At 44.9% G+C, this 22,706-nt stretch overlaps 1 protein-coding gene across 1 annotated transcript in view; it reads left to right on the forward strand.

Moving 5' to 3' along the window:
* The window catches only part of LOC106571529 (protein enabled homolog), a 106,543-nt gene that overhangs the window by 70,139 nt on the left and 13,698 nt on the right, over nt 1-22,706 (forward strand). Inside the window, 4 exon segments of the mRNA XM_045695746.1 lie at nt 17,196-17,671; nt 20,507-20,830; nt 20,833-21,023; nt 21,076-21,245. Coding sequence (XP_045551702.1) covers nt 17,196-17,671; nt 20,507-20,830; nt 20,833-21,023; nt 21,076-21,245 — 1,161 coding nt within the window.

The raw sequence follows: 22,706 nt of genomic DNA on the forward strand, positions 1-22,706 counted from the left end.
GGCTGACCCCAATTATTTGACTGGTCGAAAGGATGTTGGTGGACCGAGATTGTTTTTAGTCGAGCCGTAGCATATATATATATTTTATGGCAAACGAGACACCTGTCTTATTCGCGCCCATCTCAGTGAACTAATCCATTTGGAGGCCGAGGGAATGGCAAAGTCCAAGAAGGGGTGTGGCTGTGCAATCCACTTCTGTCTCCAGAATGCGCTCTCTGCTGCCAATATGTGCACATTTGTTGTTTCATAACTTCATTGTGTGAATTGTTTGCATTTGATTGTTAGCGTTTATCAATTCCCCGTTACTTATATTATCAGTAGTACATTTACCGTTCAAGCCTATAATTTCTAATCTACAATGTTTGTTTGGTTACTTCATGTCTGTTAATGCATTCAGTATATTATTTTTTCAGTCTTTTACCATTCTCATTGTCGGAGTGGACATGTTGTTTGCAGAGCCTATGCTACACTCGTGAGAAACAAGTTCTGGTGTATTTCCTTCCATTTACGAGTTTTGTCAATTTAGTCCTTGTTTTATTTTTTGGAGCGCTCCTGTCAATGTTGAGTAAGGACGTGCACCTGATTATGCATAGAAGTAGGCCTATAGGCTACCTGGCCTGCGCGCAAATGCAGGCATATAAATTTGCCCATTTGGGTATCTGATAGTATTTCTGATTGGCTGAACGCACCACCACTAATGAGCTGTGGAGCTTCTCAAAGTAATGTTTCTTCACCTCAATCAGCAAGCAAACAAAGTCTGTTTTTACATCCATTGAGAATGACAACAATTCCTAAATGTATTTGAAAAACCTTTCCAGCTCTCTTTCAATAACCACCCAGCGTGAAAGGGAGAAATGTCATGCTCTGATCTAGAGGAAACGTCATAAAATAGGCCTGCCTGATTTACTTCTTGTCCCTTGCGCAAATAGCCTACAGCTGTGTCTGTCCTGAGCTCACTGGGGCGGGAAACTCTGAGGGCCCAGAATATTTTATACAATGTTGCAAGGAGCTTCAGGCCGGACCCAAGTTAATAGTTGATGCAATGTTTCAAGTTGGTTGCAGACAGGCCATGCGTAGCAAATGCGATTTATAGGATATTTATTTTTATCAGGAAATGTTCTGCCTGCAGGCTGCAATGTTTTAATTTGTTGGCTTTCTGGGCTATTTTTACATCATTTTTAGGTTTATCATTTTTAGATTTGGAAAGCATTTTGATTAACCACATAGCAATGATTTTGAGATAAGATGTTATTATGAATAAAATGAAACGGTTCCACGAAAATGTGCATATGAAAACCATAACTGGCAGATCGGTAGAAATGGTAAGATAAATTGGCATTCCACATGATACATTTTGCTGACTCCTCGTATATCAAATTCTGGAGAGTAACGGTAGAACCTTTGAAAGCCAGTAGGAATGATAGGAGGATGCATGGGACAGGTTAAGGTTTTTTTCTTCTGGTTATCTTGATATCTGGCTCCCTTTTTAGTAATTTGTCTTATTTCATCAAATAGTGAGCTTAGAGCATCAGAGAAGTTCAATGCATATATAGTTGATTTTATTAAAACCGTCTATATAATGAAAAATATACGTTTTCTTAAAAATTATTTCTACCAATCGATTGCCCCGAATATAATATTTGTCGGGGCAAGCCCTATCTGATTCTTATCCTGTACTAGAGCAGTTGTTATACGTGTTATTTACACAGGCACGTATGTGTTTTTGCCGCCTTGTAAAGTCAACCCACTCTCTCCCACCTGAAAGTCATACAATTAGATCCTGACATGGATTTGATATTAACCCCATCATTAACAAATTGGTATATTGCTCCACGCTAACATGGGGCACACACACATGGAGGGTGGTTTGAGAAGTGGGTAGCCTGGCCTGAAGCTTGTTGAATGATTGCCAAGTCTAAAACACTTTCAGTATACATTCAGACATAGGCCTCCCTGTGAAGAATGTCCCTGGACCGTTCCAAATGTTCCTTGGCTGGTGGACCACATCATACAAAGACATACCTGACATAGCAACATGTCTGTCTGTCCAACATACTCTAGTAATACAGTACAGAGCTAAGAATTCCTTTAGGATGGCTTCTTTTAAGGATATCTGACCCAATCTGTGTGGCTCTGTCATTAACACAAAAGGCCTGGATGTGTTCAAAGGACTTATTTTAGTGTGTGAAATGGATCTGGCCCTGAGCCTCCTCCTCACTCTGACTCTTCTGTTCTGTTCCGGCCTTCGTCCATATTTAGCTGTTGCAGTCAATGGAACTGGCTGGGTGCTTAATGCCTGGTGTCATTTCTGTGATGCAAACTCACTACAATCCTGCCTGGCTCACCCTGGAGAGATGGAGTGGAGAGGATGGATTTTAGGCTGCACATTCTCACAGGCTCACACACTCATCTGCACTCTCTAAAAAAATAATACACACAGGTGCAGAAACACCTCCACACATGGATGCATGTACGCAATCGCGAACATGCACACACTTTACTATCAGAGGACAGCCTAGTACTTTCAGTCCGACCCTGACAGTGTTTTTTATTTTTACTAAGGACTTTGTTCGAGGTCTATATTTCCACCATAGATTTAGCCTGAAGGTTAGGCATACTTTACCATGACCTCACATTCTAGTCTTTAGTGTCAGAATGGAGATGGATGTATTTTAAAGGTCACTGTTGTTTTCTTCCCTTTTTATAAATAACCCCAATGATGAAATGACTGACACTCTCGGTTATAGTAGTTTCCTATTACACCCTCCATCATCGAGCCTTGTAGTGAAATAGCCTAGCACCACTAGTCTATTTTCACACCCAGGGTTAAGAACTGTTCTGTGGTCAGTAATGCAGAGGTCCAGTGTGTCCGTGTTCCAGAGCTGGGGCCTCATTTATAAAACTGTGCGGAGGATTCACGTCAAAAGGTGGTGTACAGACGGAACACAAAGTGCTTACGCACAAAAATATTCAGATTTATAACACAGTGCGCACGCACGTCCCACGCCGGTTTCCCTTTATAAATCACAATCAACTCCAAATTTGGCGCACGTGAGCCAGCGTCTTGTCCCACCCTTTTAACGCCCATAGTTGCCTGTAAATAGTCAGTGAACCGCCCCCAATTAATATTCATCCATACTGACTGCATGACGACAATGACGGCAAATCCCGACAAAGGCTTAAAAAAAGAAATTTCACCCAGTGTGAAATGGAAGTTCTTGTAGGGGAGGTTGAAGCCAGAAAAAATATATTGTTTGGTGGACACAGTGTGGGCATTACAAATGCCAAAAAGGCGTTAGTGGCAGCATGTGGGGGACGCTGTGAATGCTGCTGGCTCAGAAGGTCGGACCCTCTCAGAAATATATAAGAAGTGGTCCAACATAAAAGTGGAGGCCAAAAGGCCTTTCACAGACAAAGGGTTTGTGCCACTGGCGGGGGAAAGGGGACACCGGAGCTCAACCCCCTTGATGAGCGGCTTGCCGGTGTTATAGGGGAATCCCTGAGTGAAGTAGTGACGGAGGTGGAGGGGGACACGGACATGCAAGACGCACTGGATGATCCAGGCATGTAATTAGTATTCCTTCGTTTGAAAAGAGTAAACCAAATGCATTCAAGTTGTGTTGAAACAGTTATTTTCTATTGTTTTTAGTCGCTGGGTGTTCCAGCGGGGTCGGTGGTGCTGCCGCTGAGCAGGAGCTGAGTGCGCCCAGCCCCAGTGTCTCCACTGCAGCTCGTGCGTCACAACTCTCCAGCGGCCATGTCCTCACAGATGCAGTCCTGCAAACGCAAAGAGACTCCATCGACACCATTAACGAGGTTGCCAAGGAGTTGAAGTGGGACAGGCATGGCTTGGTTTCTGCGGGTGCTTCTCTGTAAAGCTGGGCCCACGACAGCACAGAGATCCAAGAGAACAGCTCTTGGTAATCGGAACCGGCTCATAAGCCACTCATTGGCCAGTAAATCTTGCTGGTCTCTGAAAATTCGCTCTCTCTGAATTATTCCATTCGCCAATTCTTCCAACAGTGCCAAAGCAGCCATTGTGCGTCATTACGCATTGTAATTGCATGCCTTTTTATACCCACCCATTTGATTGTCGAAGCTACCGAATTGCGTAACACCTTCAGGTGTGGTAATTACCCTGATTGTAACTGACAATGACAGGACCATTATCACATTGACAGTTCTGCGCAACGAACATGTGATAACAATATATGAAACTGCACTCGTATCTGCCTGACTGAGGCATCAGTTTAAACGTAAGTTGTCCTACTGTTCACCTTATTTGAGTATAAATTTCATAATATGCAAGTATTGTTTAATAATTACAGATCCAATTAAGTATGATTCCCGATTAAAGTGAACAACATATTTTAGGGGTTCTTTTGCAAAAACGGATATCTCCATTTGTATTTATTATCCTAAATCATGTTTTTTGTGCTTTTTTTGTTGTGCAGTCCAGGGAACTCTTCATATATAGTACGTGAGAAGTAATATTTCAATTTGTTTTACACAATAGTATCAATTTCAAAGCGTTTCTCGAGTTTCTTCCTTCTGCCATCGGAGTCGCAGTTTCTAATTTCTCCAGTTTATGTACGTACGTATGGGTCAGTGTCCATGGAGGACCGCACATTCTCCCGTCAAGTTTGTTTTTTATAAATCCCAAAGTTTGTTTAAAGTGGCGCATGCTTTTTGTGCCTACGCAACATTTTTAAATGAGGCTCTTGGTCTCTACTCTCTTTTCTGCCTCATGTTGTGTTGGAGGTGAGCGAAATAGACTGTGTAATGGATGCGGAGTACAGTTAAGCTTAGTACTGTCTGCAACACTACTTTATTTGATTAGAATCCCCATTAGCTATTGCAAATGCAGCAGCTACTCTTCCTGGGGTCCACATGAAACATGACATAATACAGTTGAAGTCGGAAGTTTACATACACCTTAGCTAAATACATTTCAACTCAGTTTTTCACAATTCCTGACATTTAATCCTAGTAAAAATTCCCTGTCTTAGGTCAGTTAGGATCACCACTTCATTTTAAGAATGTGAAATGTCAGCATAATAGTAGTTATTTCTTTCAGATTTTATTTCTTTCATCACATTCCCAGTGGGTCAGAAGTTTACATGCTCTCAATTAGTATTTGGTAGCATTGCCTTTTTGTTTAACTTGGGTCAAACGTTTCGGGTAGCCTTCCACAAGCTTCCCACAATAAGTTGGGTGATTTTGGCCCATTCCTCCTGAGAGAGCTGGTGTAACTGAGTCAGGTTTGTAGGCCTCCTTGCTCGCACACACTTTTTCAGTTCTGCCCACAAATTTTCTATGGGATTGAGGTCAGGGCTTTGTGATGGCCACTCCAATACCTTGACTTTGTTGTCCTTAAGCCATTTTGCCACAACTTTGGAAGTATGCTTGGGGTCATTGTCCGTTTGGAAGACCCATTTGTGACCAAGCTTTAACTTCCTGACTGATGTCTTGAGATGTTTCTTCAATATATCCACATAATTTTCCTTTCTTCATGATGCCATCTATTTTGTGAAGTCCCCCAGTCCCTCCTGCTACAAAGCACCCCCACAACATGATGCTGCCACCCCCGTGCTTCACGGTTGGGATGGTGTTCTTCGGCTTGCAAGCTTCCCCCCCTTCCTCCAAATATAACGATGGTCATTATGGCCAAACAGTTCTATTTTTGTTTCATCAGACCATTGGACATTTCTCCAAAAAATATGATCTTTGTCCCAATGTGCAGTTGTAAACCGTAGTCTGGCTTTTTAATGGCGGTTTTGGAGCAGTGGCTTCTTCCTTGCTGAGTGGCCTTTCAGGTTATGTCAATATAGGACTCGTTTTACTGTGGATATAGATACTTTTGCACCTGTTTCCTCCAGCATCTTCACAAGGTCCTTTGCTGTTGTTCTGGGATTGATTTGCACTTTTCACAACAAAGTACGTTCATCTCTGAGACAGAACGCATCTGCTTCCTGAGCGGTATGATGGCTGTGTGGTCCCTTTGTGTTTGTACAGATGAACGTGGCACCTTCAGGCATTTGGAAATTGCTCCCAAGGATGAACCAGACTTGTGAAGGTCTACAATTTATTTTCTGAGGTCTTGGCTGATTTTCTTTTGATTTTCCCATGATGTCAAGCAAAGAGGCACTGAGTTTGAAGGTAGGCCTTGAAATATCTCCACAGGTACACCTCCAATTGACTCATATGATGTCAATTAGCCTATCAGAAGCTTCTAAAGCCATGACATCATTTTCTGGAATTTTCCAAGCTGTTTAAAGGCAGGGTCAACTTAGTGTATGTAAACTTCTGACCCACTGGAATTGTGATACAGTGAATTATAAGTGAAATAATCTGTCTGTAAAGAATTGTTTGAAAAATTACTTGTCATGCACAAAGTAGATGTCCTAACCGACTTGCCAAAACTATAGTTTGTTAACAAGAAATGTGTGGAGTGGTTGAAAAACGACTTTTAATGACTCCAACCTAAGTGTATGTAAACTTCCGACTTCAATTGTAAATGTCTTCCAAATAAAAGATTGCAGTACGAGCCTCTCGAGTCGACGGTGGTATTTTAGACACAGTAATTTCAGAATAATTAGCCTAGCACCACAGTTATACTACACTGTAACTGCAGTTACACTGCAAAATTACTGTAGTAAAAAAAAGTTATTTTAGATGCAGTATTTACAGCATACTGCAGTTACTGCACTTTAACTGCAGTTATACTGCATTGTACAGAAGTTATACTGCACTCCGACTGCAATCTTTTTCGTAAGGGACAGGAACAGCTCAAGGACAGAACTACATTCATTTAAAATTAGAATAAATAAATGATAATGGTCCCGTACTGACAAAACACTCAGAAAACAACAGATGCCTATACTATAGGCCTACATCCAGTCACATCTATCAATGTCATGCTTGCATACATGCATACCAGTTTCCATATACATACAAGTTATTTCGGTCAGATAGGGGAGAGACCTTGCTGCTTCCTCTCTGTTTGGAATATCTTCATAAAATACTAAGGATCAAGGGATCAGAAGTCAAATTAAAAGGAGAGGGATGGGGAGAGAAAGCAAGAGGCCCAGCTGACTTGAGCCCAGTTTCCATTGGCACTTTGACGTCAATCCAGGTAGGGCTGGCCTTGGTGGGCTAGCTCAAATTGTGTTTCCACTGCCTCTGGAAATTATGTCCGGTTGCTAGGTAGCCAATATTTGACTACAGCTTACTTTGCTAATGTTGCTAGCTAGCTACAGCCAAGACTTTTAGATGCCTCTTTAAAGGTGCAGAGATACCCAGTATTAACCCACCATTAGATTAAAAGAGTATAATGGGACGTTTAAGTAGCTGGTGTGAGACCATAGCCGTTTGACTGTAGCACTGTGCCTGCTTCTAGCATCTGTCAGGTGGTGAGACAAAAGGACGATATTCTACATACTGATGCAGGGAGATTGGAAATAATGTGGTGCTCTGTACCCGATTGACATAATCATTTAGAGACAAGCTGCGAATGAGGAGCATTTATCTGCTGCTTAACATTGATCATACGGTATGTGGTTGAGATCGCATGGTAACAGTAGTTGAGATCACACAATAACAGTAATGGAGGGATGGTATCAAGCGCCTGCAGCTGTGTCAGACTACATGTATAGTGCTTGTGTTCTGTTATTGTCTAACACACAGGGCTGCTGTTGGACAAAACCAATTCCTCTCCTTGGCTTTGACTAGTATTCTGGGGCCTCGTGTGATGAAATACAAAATGTATCCCAAAACAACCATGTGCCAATTTTCTCCCAAAGGTTACTTACTATTTATAAAAACTGAACTTGGTGTGAGAATGTCATTACTTCGACGCAGAGTTTAGACCATGCGCACGCACATTTTCTAGTGGTTGGTAAGTAAGTATTTTGTGCAAATGGGTGATATGATTTTTTTTGTTGTTGATAATTTTTTTAAAAACATAAAAATGTAGCTGTTAGTGAGAAGAGCTGACATGTCCACAATAATTTGCCATTTTGTTGTCTTTCAGAAACTGTCACAGTCCTTTTCCAAATACAGCCTAAGTTACTGCAAAAGATAACATTCTGCCAACACCTCCAAAAACATTTGATCAAATTTGTCATTGCTCTTTGTAAACTCAGCAAAAATAGAAACGTCCTCTCACTGTCAACTGCGTTTATTTTCAGCAAACTTAACATGTGTAAATATTTGTATAAACATAAGATTCAACAAATGAGACATAAACTGAACAAGTTCCACAGACATGCGACTAACAGAAATTGAATAATGTGTCCCTGAACTTAAGTAAGCATTAAGTTCTGCAGCGCATCTCCTCCTCATGGACTGCACCAGATTTGCCAGTTCTTGCTGTGCGATGTTACCCCACTCTTCCACCAAGGCACCTGCAAGTTCCCGGACATTTATGGGGGGAATGCCCCTAGCCCTCATCCTCCGATCCAACAGGTCCCAGACATGCTCAATGGGATTGAGATCTGGGCTCTTCGCTGGCCATGGGAGAACATTGACATTCCTGTCTTACAGGAAATCGCACACAGAATGAGCAGTATGGCTGGTGGCATTGTCATGCTGGAGGGTCATGTCAGGATGAGCCTGCAGGAAGGGTACCACATGAGGGAGGAGGATGTCTTCCCTGTAACGCACAGCATTGAGATTGCCTGCAATGACAACAAGCTCAGTCCGATGATGCTGTGACACGCCGCCCCAGACCATGACGGACCCTCCACCTCCAAATCGATGTAAGGCTCATTCCTTCTACATTAAACTCGAATCCGACCATCACTCCTGGTGAGACAAAACCGCGACTCGTCAGTGAAGAGCATTTTTTGCCATTCCTGTCTGGTCCAGCGATGGTAGTTTGTGCCCATAGGCGGCGTTGTTGCCGGTGATGTCTGGTGAGGACCTGCCTTACAACAGGCCTGCAAGCCCTCAGTCCAGCCTCTCTCAGCCTATTGTGGACAGTCTGAGCACTGATGGAGGGATTGTGCGTTCCTGGTGTAACTCGGGCAGTTGTTGTTGCCATCCTGTACCTGTCCCGCAAGTGTGATGTTCGGATGTACCGATCCTGTGCAGATCTTGTTACACGTGGTCTGCCACTGCGAGGACGATCAGCTGTCCGTCCTGTCTCCCTGTAGCTCTGTCTTAGGCGTCTCACAGTACGGACATTGCAATTTATTGCCCTGGCCACATCTGCAGTCCTCATGCCTCCTCGCAGCATGCCTAAGGCACGTTCACGCAGATGAGCAGGGACACTGGGCATCTTTTCTTTTTGTGCTTTTCAGAGTCAGTAGAAAGGCCTCTTTAGTGTCCTAAGTTTTAATAACTGTGACCTTAATTGCCTACCGTCTGTAAGCTGTTAGTGTCTTAATGACCGTTCCACAGGTGCATGTTCATTAATTGTTTATGGTTCATTGAACAAGCATGGGAAAGTGTTTTAAACCCTTTACAATGAAAATCTGTGAAGGTATTTGGATTTTTACGAATTATCTTTGAAAGACAGACTTGAAAAAGGGACATTTCTTTTTTTGCAGAGTTTATTAGAAACTAACATGGCCTAACATGGTGTTTTCCAGGCGGAGTTATAATGCTCGTTCACGCATGCACAGGTTAAAGACGTGTCAGATTTATAACGGGAAACATGTGTATGGTGTGCGCCAAGTTTATAAAGCTCTATTTTTTTTATATATATATATATATCATTTTTATTAATTTTTTTAAAGGCGCACGCAGATGTATAGTGTGAAATTTATACAATGGTTATAATTGAGGCCCCTGATCCGACATCTGGAAGTAACTGTGAAGCTGTAGAGTTGGACGGAGTCATTTATAGAGTAGCTCCATATGGACTAACTGGGCTTCAGTCCACTGATACAGAACTGTTCAGACCAGGCCAATGAGGAAAGCTTCTCTGACCAACTGGACTGGGGGCTTGCCAGGCTTTGTGATTGTGCGGCTCTGCTTCCCTTCGCTACACCCTAAAGCTCGGACTGTGTGCAATTAGTTCTCAAGACCACTCCAAAGATGCTCACTCTTCAGTGCGGAATTGTATTTTGGCATTTTCATTGGATGTAGACCATGTTGTCTAACATCTGCTCCTGCTATGGCTGGGCAACTATATCGTGAATACCGGTATACCAGTGTGGATCCACATACCGGTATGGATTTTTGCAATACTGTCTATGACGATATTATGATAGAGTGCTTAATAAAATGAAAAGTTGTACAAATTGTACTACTTCATCAGTTTTGTACTAGTTTGGTTGAGTATAAAACCATCAGAATGGAGAAAGCCCTTTAAAAGCACTCCGAATTCATTTGTTGCCATTCAAGGGTTATGCACTACTCATAAAACATATTGAGAATTTTTATTCGGAAACATAAAATACCGCCATGCCGTCAGAAATTAGAAAAATATTGTGATATATTTTGGCCATATCGCCCAGCCCTTGCTCCTGTCCCAACCTTGGTTCTAATTTTGTCTGTATTAATAGTCTGCCCTCGTTCTGACACTTTCATACTGTAATGTCCTCCTCCTCCGCACTGATTTCCTACTGTCTAAATAATTAATTTGTCAAACACAGCACATTCAAGCGATTCTCGTTTTCTTGTAAAATACTGACAAAGCTTTTTTGTGTTTTTGAGTCCGTGGCAGAAGTAAGTTGTTGAAAAATGTTCGGATTCAGGCCGTGTGCTGCCTACACTCCCTTAGCAACCGTTCCCCAGGCAACGCATGTCAGGAACTGAGACTCCAGTAAATTGATCACCAAGGTTTTTCACATCTTTGAAGCCTTCAATACCTTAAATGGGAGAGAGGAAGTCATGTACATAGCAACCTTTTCCCACCCGGCTCGGTATGCATGTAGGGTTCCTGAGAAAGTGTTTGTGTGTTGACATGAGCTGAGGAATCCTTTGATCATTTCTGATCTGGTCTCATTGTTGTGTTCAGTAGGACCTGCAGGGAGCTGCCTTCCCCTCCCTCAGCAAGACGGATACGTATTGTTAATGCTCCAGCTTGGCTCACCCTAATAGTGATGATACATTGTATTGTTAGACTGTGAGTTTTATAGTTGTCATATCCCAAAAAGATTCTATATTGGAATGTAATGAAAGTTCTGCTATGGGTGCAGTATACACTAGTACTCAAAACTGACATCCCTAAATACACAGAACAAAAATATAAACGCAACATGTAAAGTGTTGGTCCCATGTTACATGAGCTGAAATAAAATATCCCAGACATTTTCCATAGGCACAAAAAGCCTATTTCTTTACGTCCTTGTTTGTGAGCATTTCTCCTTTGCCAAGATGATCCATCCGCTTACAGGTGTGGCATCAATAAGCTGATTTAAATAGCATGATCATTACACAGGTGCAGCTTGTGTTGGAAACAATAAAAGGCCACTAAATGTGCAGTTTTATCTCACAACACAATGCTACAGCTGTCTCAAGTTTTGATGGAGCGTGCAATTGGCATGCTGACTGCAGGAATGTCCACCAGAGCTGTTGCCAGAGAATTCAATGTTTGTTCCTCAACCATAAGCCGCCCCTGATGTCGTTTTAGAGGATTACATCTAACCGTCCTCTCAACTGCTGACCACGTGTAACCACGCCAGCCCAGGACCTCCACATCAGGCTTCTTCACTTGTGTGATCGTCTGAGACCAGCCAGTTGATGAAACTGTGGTTTGCAAAACCCAAACATTTCTGCACAAACTGTCAGAAAGCGTCTCAGGGAAGCTCATCTGCATGCTTATCATCCTCACCAGGGTCTTGACCTGACTACACTTCGTCGTCGTAATCGACTTCAGAGGACAAATGCTCACCTTCGATGGCCACTGGCACGCTGGAGAAGTGTGTTTCAGAATGATAATGCATGGCCCCATGTCGCTTTTCTTTTCTTTTTACTATTTTTTACATTGTGGAATAATAGTGAAGACATCAAAACTATGAAATAACACATATGGAATCATGTACTAACCAAAAAGGTGTTTTTTTTAAGACATTAAGGTCAGTCAATGCAGAAAATTTCAAGAACTTTGACAGTTTCTTCAAGTGCAGTCGCAAAAGCTCTGAAACTAGCTCTCATGAGGACCGCCACAGGAAAGGAAGACCCAGAGTTACCTCTGCTGCAGAGGATAAGTTCATTAGAGTAACCAGCCACAGAAATTGCAGCCCAACTAAATGCTTCAGAGTTCAAGTAACAGACACATCTCAACATCAACTGTTCAGATGAGACTGCGTGAATCAGGCCTTCGTGATTAAAATGCTGCAAAGAAAACACTACTACAGGACACCAATAAGAATAAGAGACTTGCTTGAGTCCAAATCTGACATTTTTGGTTCCAACCGCCGTGTCTTTTTGAGACGCGGAGTAGGTGAACGGAGGATCTCCGCATGTGTGATTCCCACCGTGAAGCATGGAGGAGGTGTAATGGTGTGGTGGTGCTTTGCTGGTGACAGTCTGATTTATTTAGAATTGGCACACTTAACCAGCATGGCTACCACAGCATTCTGCAGCGATACGCCATCCCATCTGGTTTGTGCTTAGTGGGACTATCATTTGTTTTTGCACGGGTGGCTACTTTGAAGAATCTCAAATATAAAATCTAATTTGATTTAACTTTTTTTGTTGCTTTCTACATGATTCCATATGTGTTATTTCATAGTTTTGATGTTTTCACTATTATTCTACAATGTAGAAAATACTAAAAATAAAAACCCTTGAATGAGTAGGTGTGTCCCAAACTTTTGACTGGTACTGTATATCCATGTTCATCTCAAGGAGAACATTACTTTAACATGACGTCCCTTCCTTGAAAGTTAAACTGGATGTAAACAAATTGCTATCCCCTTGACGAATGGCAAGCAGACTGTCCTATGACTCCCCTCCAGCTCCTCCTCACCACCACCTCCTCTCACCACGCCAGCTCGTCTAACAGACATGGTGAGGCCTAGTGCTTATTATAACTGTTCTCCTCTGTGTGTTGTGTAGGAATGTTATGGTCTCGTATGCCAGGGAATTCAGTGTGTGTCAGATAGTGTTACATGTACAATAAATACTCTAGATGAAAATAGTCTGAACTACTGCTGTGGACAGGTATGTCGTGTCACCATTACCAAAGTTAATCAAAGGTCTACGTTGTAGAACATATTCCCTTTTTGGTGAAGCCTTGTTCCGTATAGAGCAGGGGTTCCCAAACCTTTTGGGCCCTGATCCCATTTAGATTTTTTATTTTTATTCGCCAAACCCCACCATGTAAAAACCGTAATGTAATCAACGGACAATGTTGTATTTTTTAAATTGTAGCTATGACAGTTTATTACAAATCAGTCTGACAGTTTTGACAGTATTTCCAGCTGAAGGTAGTATGGTTTAAAGTGACTGAAATGCATCAGAAAGGTATTGGGAAGTTCAGAAGCTCACCAGGCAATATTTTTGTATCATCTTCAAGGTAGAATATAACATCATAATTGACATTATTTTCCCCCCAGTTTGATTTAGTTCCTCGTCTTGTCCACTCTGTTATTGCTTGTGGGCATTGTAGAGGGAGTCTTATCTTTCAGGGATGGGGTCAGAATATTTTGTAGCTTAAACCGTTCAAAGAATAGAGCAACATTTGCAGGAAGAGAAAACGACACAAAACACATCTAGTGGCAACTGCAGGTTACTGACGTAAGACCGGTTCTATGAACCAAGCACAATTATCATTTTTTGTTGTTTTTCCTCATCCTTGTCACATGTAATCCGTTACTACCCAAGCCTGTATACAGTTTCACTCTGTTTTGTACGGTGTAACCACTCTCCATATAGGCGTCATTGACATTGCAGGTCAATTGCATCATCCACCACTGACCTTCTCTAACCCCGTCATTTGTTCTAGTGGTGTGCATAATCAACTCTTCCTGCCGCTCTCAACACCATCCCGCCTACATTTAACCTCGGGCATACTGATAATATTCTACATTTGAAATGTGATATTTTAAAGAGGCTTCTGCTTGTGCAGCAGTCTCCGGCACTGTCAGCACTCCTGTCACAGTTTGATACTCTCTGTGGAGGAGCTGCTGCCCCCGCCCCTCGCAGACTGCCCCCGGGGTGGAGTATATGCTAATCACTGTAATGCCTCTTATCTTAGCGCAGACATACACTACCTTATATACTAGACTCTCTGCTGTACTCCCTACTGTAACTATGTCAGCGTGGAGATAAGGGGATGTTATCCTATAGCGAAACCCCTGGTCCTTCGAGCCAGATACCTTGCCTCCAGACCTCTAGTGGCCCGGCGCCTAATGAGCAGTACAACACTCCTGCTCTTTAATTAACTCTGAGAGGGAGGTAGTGGAGGGGGAGGCGTGGGAGGATGGAGAAGAGGTAGATGAGTGCTGCACTGGGGCTTTAGTGAAGTTAGGACGGTAGTGCTCTGTTTTGTGCTCCCTGTCTTGCTGTAACAAGTTAGTTTCATTATGAAGTGCACCAGTGGCGAGGAGAGTAGCTGTCCTCATGGGAGCCTGCTGGGTACAGCTACATTTCTATAACAGCACAGTGTGATATGGGGACACCTTGTAGAGTGAGACTGGTGAATATGGATAATGGGGTCAGTGGTACTGGGGGAAGCCTGGCTGAGGCAACAGCTAGTGAAAGCCTCCTCAGCCGCTTCCACGCTGGTTCTGGGAGAGAGAGGATCTCCACCAACTAAATCTGTTAACTCTCTCTCAGCCTTTCCTCTGGTTACTCTAGCCTACAGAGTGGATTGCTGCCTGGGCCCATAATACTGTTTCTGTATTACTAGCTGAAGCTTTACAGTCTTAAGTAACATTGAAATAATTTTCATGTCATTCTTAACCTATGTATGTTAATGATGGATTATTTCAAGGCTTTTTCAAGCTCCATCAAAAAGAGTAGAGTGACTGTTTGCCTTCCAGTAAATCGTTAGTCTTAGTTCACTAGAGCCCATGAAATCATTCTGGGTGAATAACATAGAGTGATTGAACCTGTAATCCCCTGACTTGGCACATTGAGGGTTTATTTGTGCCGGTTTCCACTTTGACACATAGTGTAGAATAGACACACACAGTGCACTTATAGGAAAAGGGGAGAGGAGTGCTGTTATTCATAAACAGGTGTATTGTAAGTCGTTTACACCACGTGATAGGACATCATACTCCTCCAGGCCTGTTTTGGGGCAGGAAAGCGTTTGATTCCCATCATGTTCCTCTCTAAAGGGTGTGTGGAGACTTGATGTTTCCCCACCAGGGGATGCAGGGCCAGGGAAGTAGGAGGGGTTCAATGGGAAGTTGACTGGCGGGGTATTCAGGGGGTGTACCTGGAGGGGGGTGTCTGGCTGTGACATCATTGTGGAGCAGGGGTGTGTAGCTCGCTCCTGGCCAGATGGAGCGAGGGGGAGGTGTGACACCAGATAGCATTTGAAACTGATGTTGATGATTCAACCTGAACAGGAAGGTTGAAGGAGTGACTGAGGGAAAAGGGCTTGCAGCTTGTCCCTATACAAGTGAAGCACCACAGGTTAATTTGGTCAAGGCTTCAATTGTATTGATGTGACCCAATCCAAAATGTCCCAAACTGATGGTCATGGATAGGGGATCTGCAGTGTTATTATGACAGTCTGGGTAATGTTTGACAGCAGGCCTGGTTGAGGCTGATGAAGCCCCACAGAATGGGCGGGTACCAGTCACAGCCTTGATGGTAGTGATATTGGGAGAGCGAGAAGAGTCTGTGAAATGGCTTGGAGCTGCAGCCAACCAGCCAGAGTCAGTGAGCTACAGCAGGCTACCCCAGGAGGCAGCCTGCCTCACCTCTTACTACAGCATGCTGCCCTCTAGTGATGAGATTTCTCACTGCAGAAGTAAGTCATTCCCAACCTGGGAAGCTCCTATCTGACCTCAGCAGAGCTAGTTGGAATGAACAAGCTGATGCGTTTTGGTATTTGGTGAATGTTATACAGTAAATGCCAGTAAAAGCTGAATAACAGACAGGTTCTGTCCTTATCACTACAGAATGAGAGGCTGTAGCCAGAAGAAGACATTGTTGTGACCTGTTCACTGTGATTACTATTATTTGACCATGCTGGTCATTTATGAACATTTGAACATCTTGGCCATGTTCTGTTATAATCTCCACCCGGCACAGCCAGAAGAGGACTGGCCACCCCTCATAGCCTGGTTCCTCTCTAGGTTTCTTCCTAGGTTTTGGCCTTTCTAGGGAGTATTTCCTAGCCACTGTGCTTCTACACCTGCATTGCTTGCTGTTTGGGGTTTTAGGCTGGGTTTCTGTACAGCACTTTGATATATCAGCTGATGTAAGAAGGGCTATATAAATACATTTGATTTGATTTTGTGTTTAACAACATGTGCAGAGCTAGCTATGGTTGCGTAACGGTTTGTCTTGCACAGAACAGTAATTACATAATGACAACAAGCTTATATAATAACAAAAAGGCCTTTTCCAAGTGACAGCACTGCCTGTGGGTCTGCGTGGTGCGTTAGGCCAGCGTGTGAAACGAGGTCAGGGCCTCATCTCTTCATTGACATTTTACAGGATAAAGGGTAAAGTGCCTTGCTCAAGGGCACATCGATAGATTTTTCACCTAGTTGGCTCGGGGATTCGAACTAGCGACCTTTCAGTTACCTGGCCCTATGTTCTTAACCGCTAGACTACCCCATCTTCTCCACTCCTCTATTCTTTCTGCTTTCTCCACTATCCTGTATGGTCTCTCCTTTTTCTTCTATGGTTTCCTCTCTTGACTGTATGGTCTCTCCTGTCTTAGGTCTCCTCATCGGGTGTCTCCTCTGTGGTCTCCCCTGTCTTAGGTCTCCTCATCGGGTGTCTCCTCTGTGGTCTCCCCTGTCTTAGGTCTCCTCATCGGGTGTCTCCTCTGTGGTCTCCCCTGTCTTAGGTCTCCTCATCGGGTGTCTCCTCTGTGGTCTCCCCTGTCTTAGGTCTCCTCATCGGGTGTCTCCTCTGTGGTCTCCCCTGTCTTAGGTCTCCTCATCGGGTGTCTCCTCTGTGGTCTCCCCTGTTTTAGTTCTCCTCATCGGGTGTCTCCTCTGTGCTCTCCCCTGTCTTAGTTCTCCTCATCGGGTGTCTCCTCCTCTGTGGTCTCTCCTCATCAACCCCCTTTCTCTTCCTCTCTCTAACCTCTTCTCTCCTCTCTCCTGCAGGCAGCTGCAGGAGCTTCAGAGGCAGAAGGAGATGGAGCGCGAGCGGCTTGAGCATGAGCGCCAGGAGAGGGAACGGCTGGAGCGTGAGATGCTGGAGAGGGAGCGTGAACGGGAACGTCAAGACCGTGAGCGTCAGGAGCGAGAGAGGGAGCGCGCCGAGAGGGAGAGGGAGCGCGCCGAGAGGGAGCGCGCCGAGAGGCAGCATGTGGAGCGCGTCGAACGGGATCGCCTGGAGCGTGAGCGTCAGGAGCAGTTGGAGAGAGAGCAGTTGGAGAGAGAGCGGGCGGAGAGAGAGCGGGCGGAGAGAGAGCGGGCGGAGAGAGAGCAATTGGAGAAAGAGCGGGTGGAGAGAGAGTGGGAGCTGATGGAGAGCGAGAAGCAGGAGAGGGAGAGGATGGAGCGAGAGACTCACCAGGAGCAGCAGTTGGACAGAGAGCAGATGGACTGGGAGAGAGGGAGACGCATCTCCAACGCCGGTGAGCAGCCAAGCCTTTTTCCTTACCTCTTACACACTCACACATACTCGCCCACATGCATACACATACTTCCACACACACCCACCAACACGCATATGCGCACATCTGATGTCTAGAACAGGACAAGGTAGTACATTACACACTGACGACACAGGACAGAACAAAATGACAGAATAGTCACCAACAGGTGAGTGGGTTTAGGTCTCACTTCATTTAGCAGTAGTACTCCAAAGAGCCGTCTTGGGTGTAAAATCCCAGCTTGACATTTAGCTGGAGTCTGAAGCGGAGCCTAGACGCTGAGTCTACTCAGCCATCCCTGGCCGCTCATTAGTTAGTGTGACTTATAGCGAGGCTTCTCTCCCATCTCTCTCTGCCCATCTGCCTGTGTGTTGGACGGGCTCGTGGAACAGCTTGAGTGGCGCTAGGGCATAAGGGGAGTGTTTAGATGCTTCTCTCAGCGAGCAGGCAAGAACACACACACACACACACACACACACACACACACACACACACACACACACACACACACACTGACACACACTCAGCTCTCTCTGCCTACTCCTGTTAAATGGGTCCTGTTTTGACCAGGGATGGCTTTGACTGTGTGTTGGTGGATGGTAGGGGGAACCCCAGCCAGCCTGCCCAGCAAAGCATAGGCAGGTGCAGGACTCAGGTTCTGGGTTTGGTTAGGGGACGATCAAGGATGGGAGATGGACATTGCTGCTACATATTGGGTCAGTGGGGGAGCCAGTGTTGGCATGGTTCAGTGCCACAATCATCACATTAGCTGGGCCAGATTCTCTGTATTAGTAGGATAAAAATGAACCATCAAGGCTAACATGCTGCCTGCCCCGCAGGAGCACATCAACATAACTATAAACATATCATGGTATAGAGTTCACTTTATTTTTCCCAGGACATTTATGCAATAAATGCATAACGACCCAATTCACACAGAACATGACAAGACCAACACAAGAAACAACGTTGCACTGCATGTTGCTGTAACATTTTGGGGAGCTTTTGGGTTTGAAGTGTGAGTATGCACATTTAATACGCTTCTAGCTCTCTTTCCTGCAGGAAAAACAAACATTTGCGCTGTTGGCCTAATGTGTACACAGCCTTGCAATAGCTTTTGGTTGGATTTCCAGTTTGGTTCATAGTATGTTTAGTATTCTGTTGGATGTTGCCAGTGTCTAATGGATGCTGGTTCTGTGTGTAACCATACCTCAACTTCTAATGGAACACTTGAGAGGTCTGCTAATAGGCCATCCACAGATCCATGGACCGTCTGAAGTGAGCTTCCTGATGAGTCCGGCACACTGTGGCGTCTGTCTCATATTAGCTATGCCCCTCATCGCATTCAAAAGAACAAGGGCTTCCTTGTGTGAATGGCAACCTCTTTAATACAGCCGTTCCTACTACTGATGTGATGGTTCTAGACCGGCCCGCCCTATACTGGTCCCCTTCTTCTGTAGGCCACTCTCCTAGGGAACACACTAGGCTACACACTAGGCTACATTTAGTTAGTGTGTATGGAGGAGATGGAGTGTAGGTTCATTTTGGGGTGTGTGTGTGTGTGTGTGTGTTTTTACTCTGGGATCACAGAGCAAAGCTGGGGCCTGCCTCTGCCCACTTACCACCCGGAGGGAGGTAGGGAGGGGAGAGGAGAAAGGAGGAGACAGTTGGGGGGGGTCGGGAAAAAGAGACAAACATTTGGGCAAGAGTAAGTCTTCTGGCTGGAGGAGTGTGTGTGTGTGTGTGGCTGCCACTGAGGGTCAGTGGAGCAGAATGAGGCTGGTACAAAGGATTAGCAGCATTGCCCCTCAGTCAACATATGGCATGAGTGGCCTCCGCTCTGGGCTAACTCTGGGGCTACGCTGGCTGGGGCCACAAAACAGAGCATGGATAATTCAGAGCATGCAGTCAGGCTCTGGCAGTGTGACCACCCAGCGAGACTACCTCCGCCATGGCTCACCTCACTAGTTCTAAACTTTACATGAGAGATGAGAAGATACTACTGATGTGTGTGTTGATGAGAAACAGACTTTGTGATGGTTATTTTATTTGTTTTGTAAGACTTTATGCGAACTCCTTGTCATTTGAAAGAGGAGATTCTGACTTGAAATCGTTCTGATAGAAAACTAGGTAATGGTGAATGCAGGTAAGGGGTGATTGATTTAAACTGGAGTCACCCAAATATTGAAGCATTTTATTTATTTAGTTCATTTAGATTGTACTCGAGTCTGCACCGTTTGCTTATTGTAAGAACAATGAACAAAACATGTCCAAATTGGTTACATGTCTCAATTGTGGTTCTTTGACTTGTAAATGTGTAGAATACAACTGTTCTGCTTGCTCAGTCTTGGTATGGACAGGATGGATGCAGCATGGATAGAGTGAGTGACTGACCAGTGCTGTGTCTGGTGTGTGTTGATCCTGTGAGTTTCACCAGAGGCTAATAAAGTGTTTGAGGTGGGAATCATTTGATTAGGCTTCATTCAATGAGCGGACAAGCCAAGCGCTCCCGACTGAAAGTACGATGGTCTATGTTTTTCTGCTGCCTCTCTATCCATGTGTACACATTGACGCACTGTTTACAGAGTGTGCCTCAGGTTCTGTCTCAACTGCTAACCTTGTGTACTAATAGTAACATCCTTTCTGTCAGAGAAAGAACCAAGTATAGAAAAAGGAGATTTAGGTCTGTGCTGGTTTTTCCTGCTTCATTTGCCCCCTTCTCTCTGTTCTTTCTGTTTCTCCCCCTTTCTCTCTCTCCTCTCCTGTGTTCTTTCCCCCCTTGTGTGGCTGCACGGTGGCTGCTTCTGTCCTGTTCAGCATTTGAAAGTACCCTCTACACCCCTCCGCCTCCAGAGTACTCCTCCAAGACCTCCTCTACGTCTGTGTCTCCCACCACCCCCAACTACCCTCCGCCCACCCCATCACCCTCCTCTGCAACACCCCCCACCCCACCTCTACGTCACTCTGCCTCCCGATTTGCCACCTCGCTAGGCTCCGCCTTCCACCCCGTCTTGCCCCACTACGCCACAGTCCCCAGGCGACAGCCCGTACCTCCCACGCCCCCCACCCCGGCCCCAGCAACCCCCTCCAAGTCTTTGGTGTGGTCAGCAACAAACTTCAGCCCTCTGCCCCCCTCGCCCCCGTCATGATCAGTAGTCCCCCGGGCAAGGCAACAGGCCCACGCCCTGTCATTGCCATCCCAGTCCCCAGCCCCTTGTCACAGAAACCCCCCTCTCCCAATGGGCCTCCTATGTTCCCTGCCCCTTCACCACTCACCATTGGCAACAGCAGCAACCCCACCCCGCCGCCCCCTCCCAGCCCCCCCTCCCACCCCGCCGCCCCCTCCACCGCTGCCCCCTCTCTCCCTTTCCCTGTCCTGCCAGCAGTCGCCTGTTGTCTCCCCCATCGCTCCCCTTGTGTCCTCTCCCTCATCCCAGCCTGCTGTTGTCCCTTCTCCTTCCACAGCTCCCCCTGCCTCTGCTGACCTCTCTGCTGACCTCTCTGTAAACCTCTCTGAGCTGGGAGACTCCTGCTCCTCGGCTCCAGAGGCCTTTCAGTCTGCAGACCCTCTGGCCCAGCAGGGTAAGGCCTCACCTCTCTCAGCTTCGCTCTCTACCTCCACTCACCCACTAACGGGGGTCCAGGGAGTAGCGGGCCTGCCCTAACCAGCTCGGCCCAGCTCTGGGTGCCAACGCTGGCTGCAGCGGTGGCTAGTACGGCTGTGGCTCTAGGTCTGCTAGGTGCTTGTTAATCTGTGTTGGTCAGGTGTCTGTCTGGCCTCTGTCAGCATCCTCTCGCCATGTATGTCCATGCTATTGCTCGTGGTCTTGAGTTGCCTGGTGAACTGGTTTGAATGGTGTCTGGTCATTGGGCATGGCATGTATGTGTGCACTCAGACAGGGGGCTCTGTTGCGTCTAGCTATAGATCACCGCAGCTATGTCTGGAGGGATCAATGTCTCTTTGTTTCTCCTTTGCTTGTTTGTTTTTTTATCACCTCAAACTATTATTTTTCTGCAATTCACCATTGTGATGACCTTAGTATGTTACCATGACTTTTCACCCTCACTTGTCATGTCAGTGTTGTGTTCATCAAGCCTGCTGGACTTGGTGACCGTAGGCTTGTACACGTGATACAAAAGGGACTGATAGATGGAGACTCATTTCTGCTCCATCCTTGTTCACTTAGGGTTCTTGTCATGACACTACTGTACGTTTCAAGGGAACGGGAGGGATGCTAGTGCGGAGGAATTAACATAGATATTAGATGTATTTTGATTAGGAAATGCCTGACTGAACTCGGGGGCCATCTTTAGAGGGATTTTCACTGTCAGAAGCTATCCAGCAGCTGGAATCAATAATATTAAGATCATTTTTCCCCCTCTCCTAAATAGAGTAGTTAGCATACACGTCTGTCCCCTCTGCATTGAGGATCCAAATAAATGAATCACCTCTAACAACCATGTCAAATGAGGACCAGCTTTGTATTATTCTTCCTTAACCGGCCATCACATTTGATTTACCTTATTAACTTTATGAGAAAGAACATTTAATTCAACAGTAGTTATCCACATTTGAAATCTTTCTGAAAACCATTGCAGTTTCAAAAGTTCAGATTTGACATAATTCAAACACTCCAGTACCATTAATGATACTATTTTGTCACATAATAGAGTTTTGGATTGTGGTGTATTAAAACTACCCTTTGAGTAACTCATCAGTAGCATTTACAGTGCAGTCGGAAGGTATGACGTTTTCCACATTTTGTTACGTTTACAGCCCTTACTGTAAATAATGTCATCAATCTACACACAATACCCATAATGATGAAACGAAAAGAGGTTTTTCTAAATGTTTGCAAATGTTTTAAAAATCTAGAACATTTATTTACTTAAGTATTCAGACTCAATTGAGTTCAGGTGCATCCTGTTTCCATTGATCATCCTTGATGTTTCTATAACTTGATTTGAATCCATCTGTGGTAAATTCAATTGACTGGACATGATTTGGAAAGGCATA

This window comes from Salmo salar, chromosome ssa15 (genome assembly GCF_905237065.1).
Source record: "Salmo salar chromosome ssa15, Ssal_v3.1, whole genome shotgun sequence".
NCBI classification, from domain to species: domain Eukaryota; kingdom Metazoa; phylum Chordata; class Actinopteri; order Salmoniformes; family Salmonidae; genus Salmo; species Salmo salar.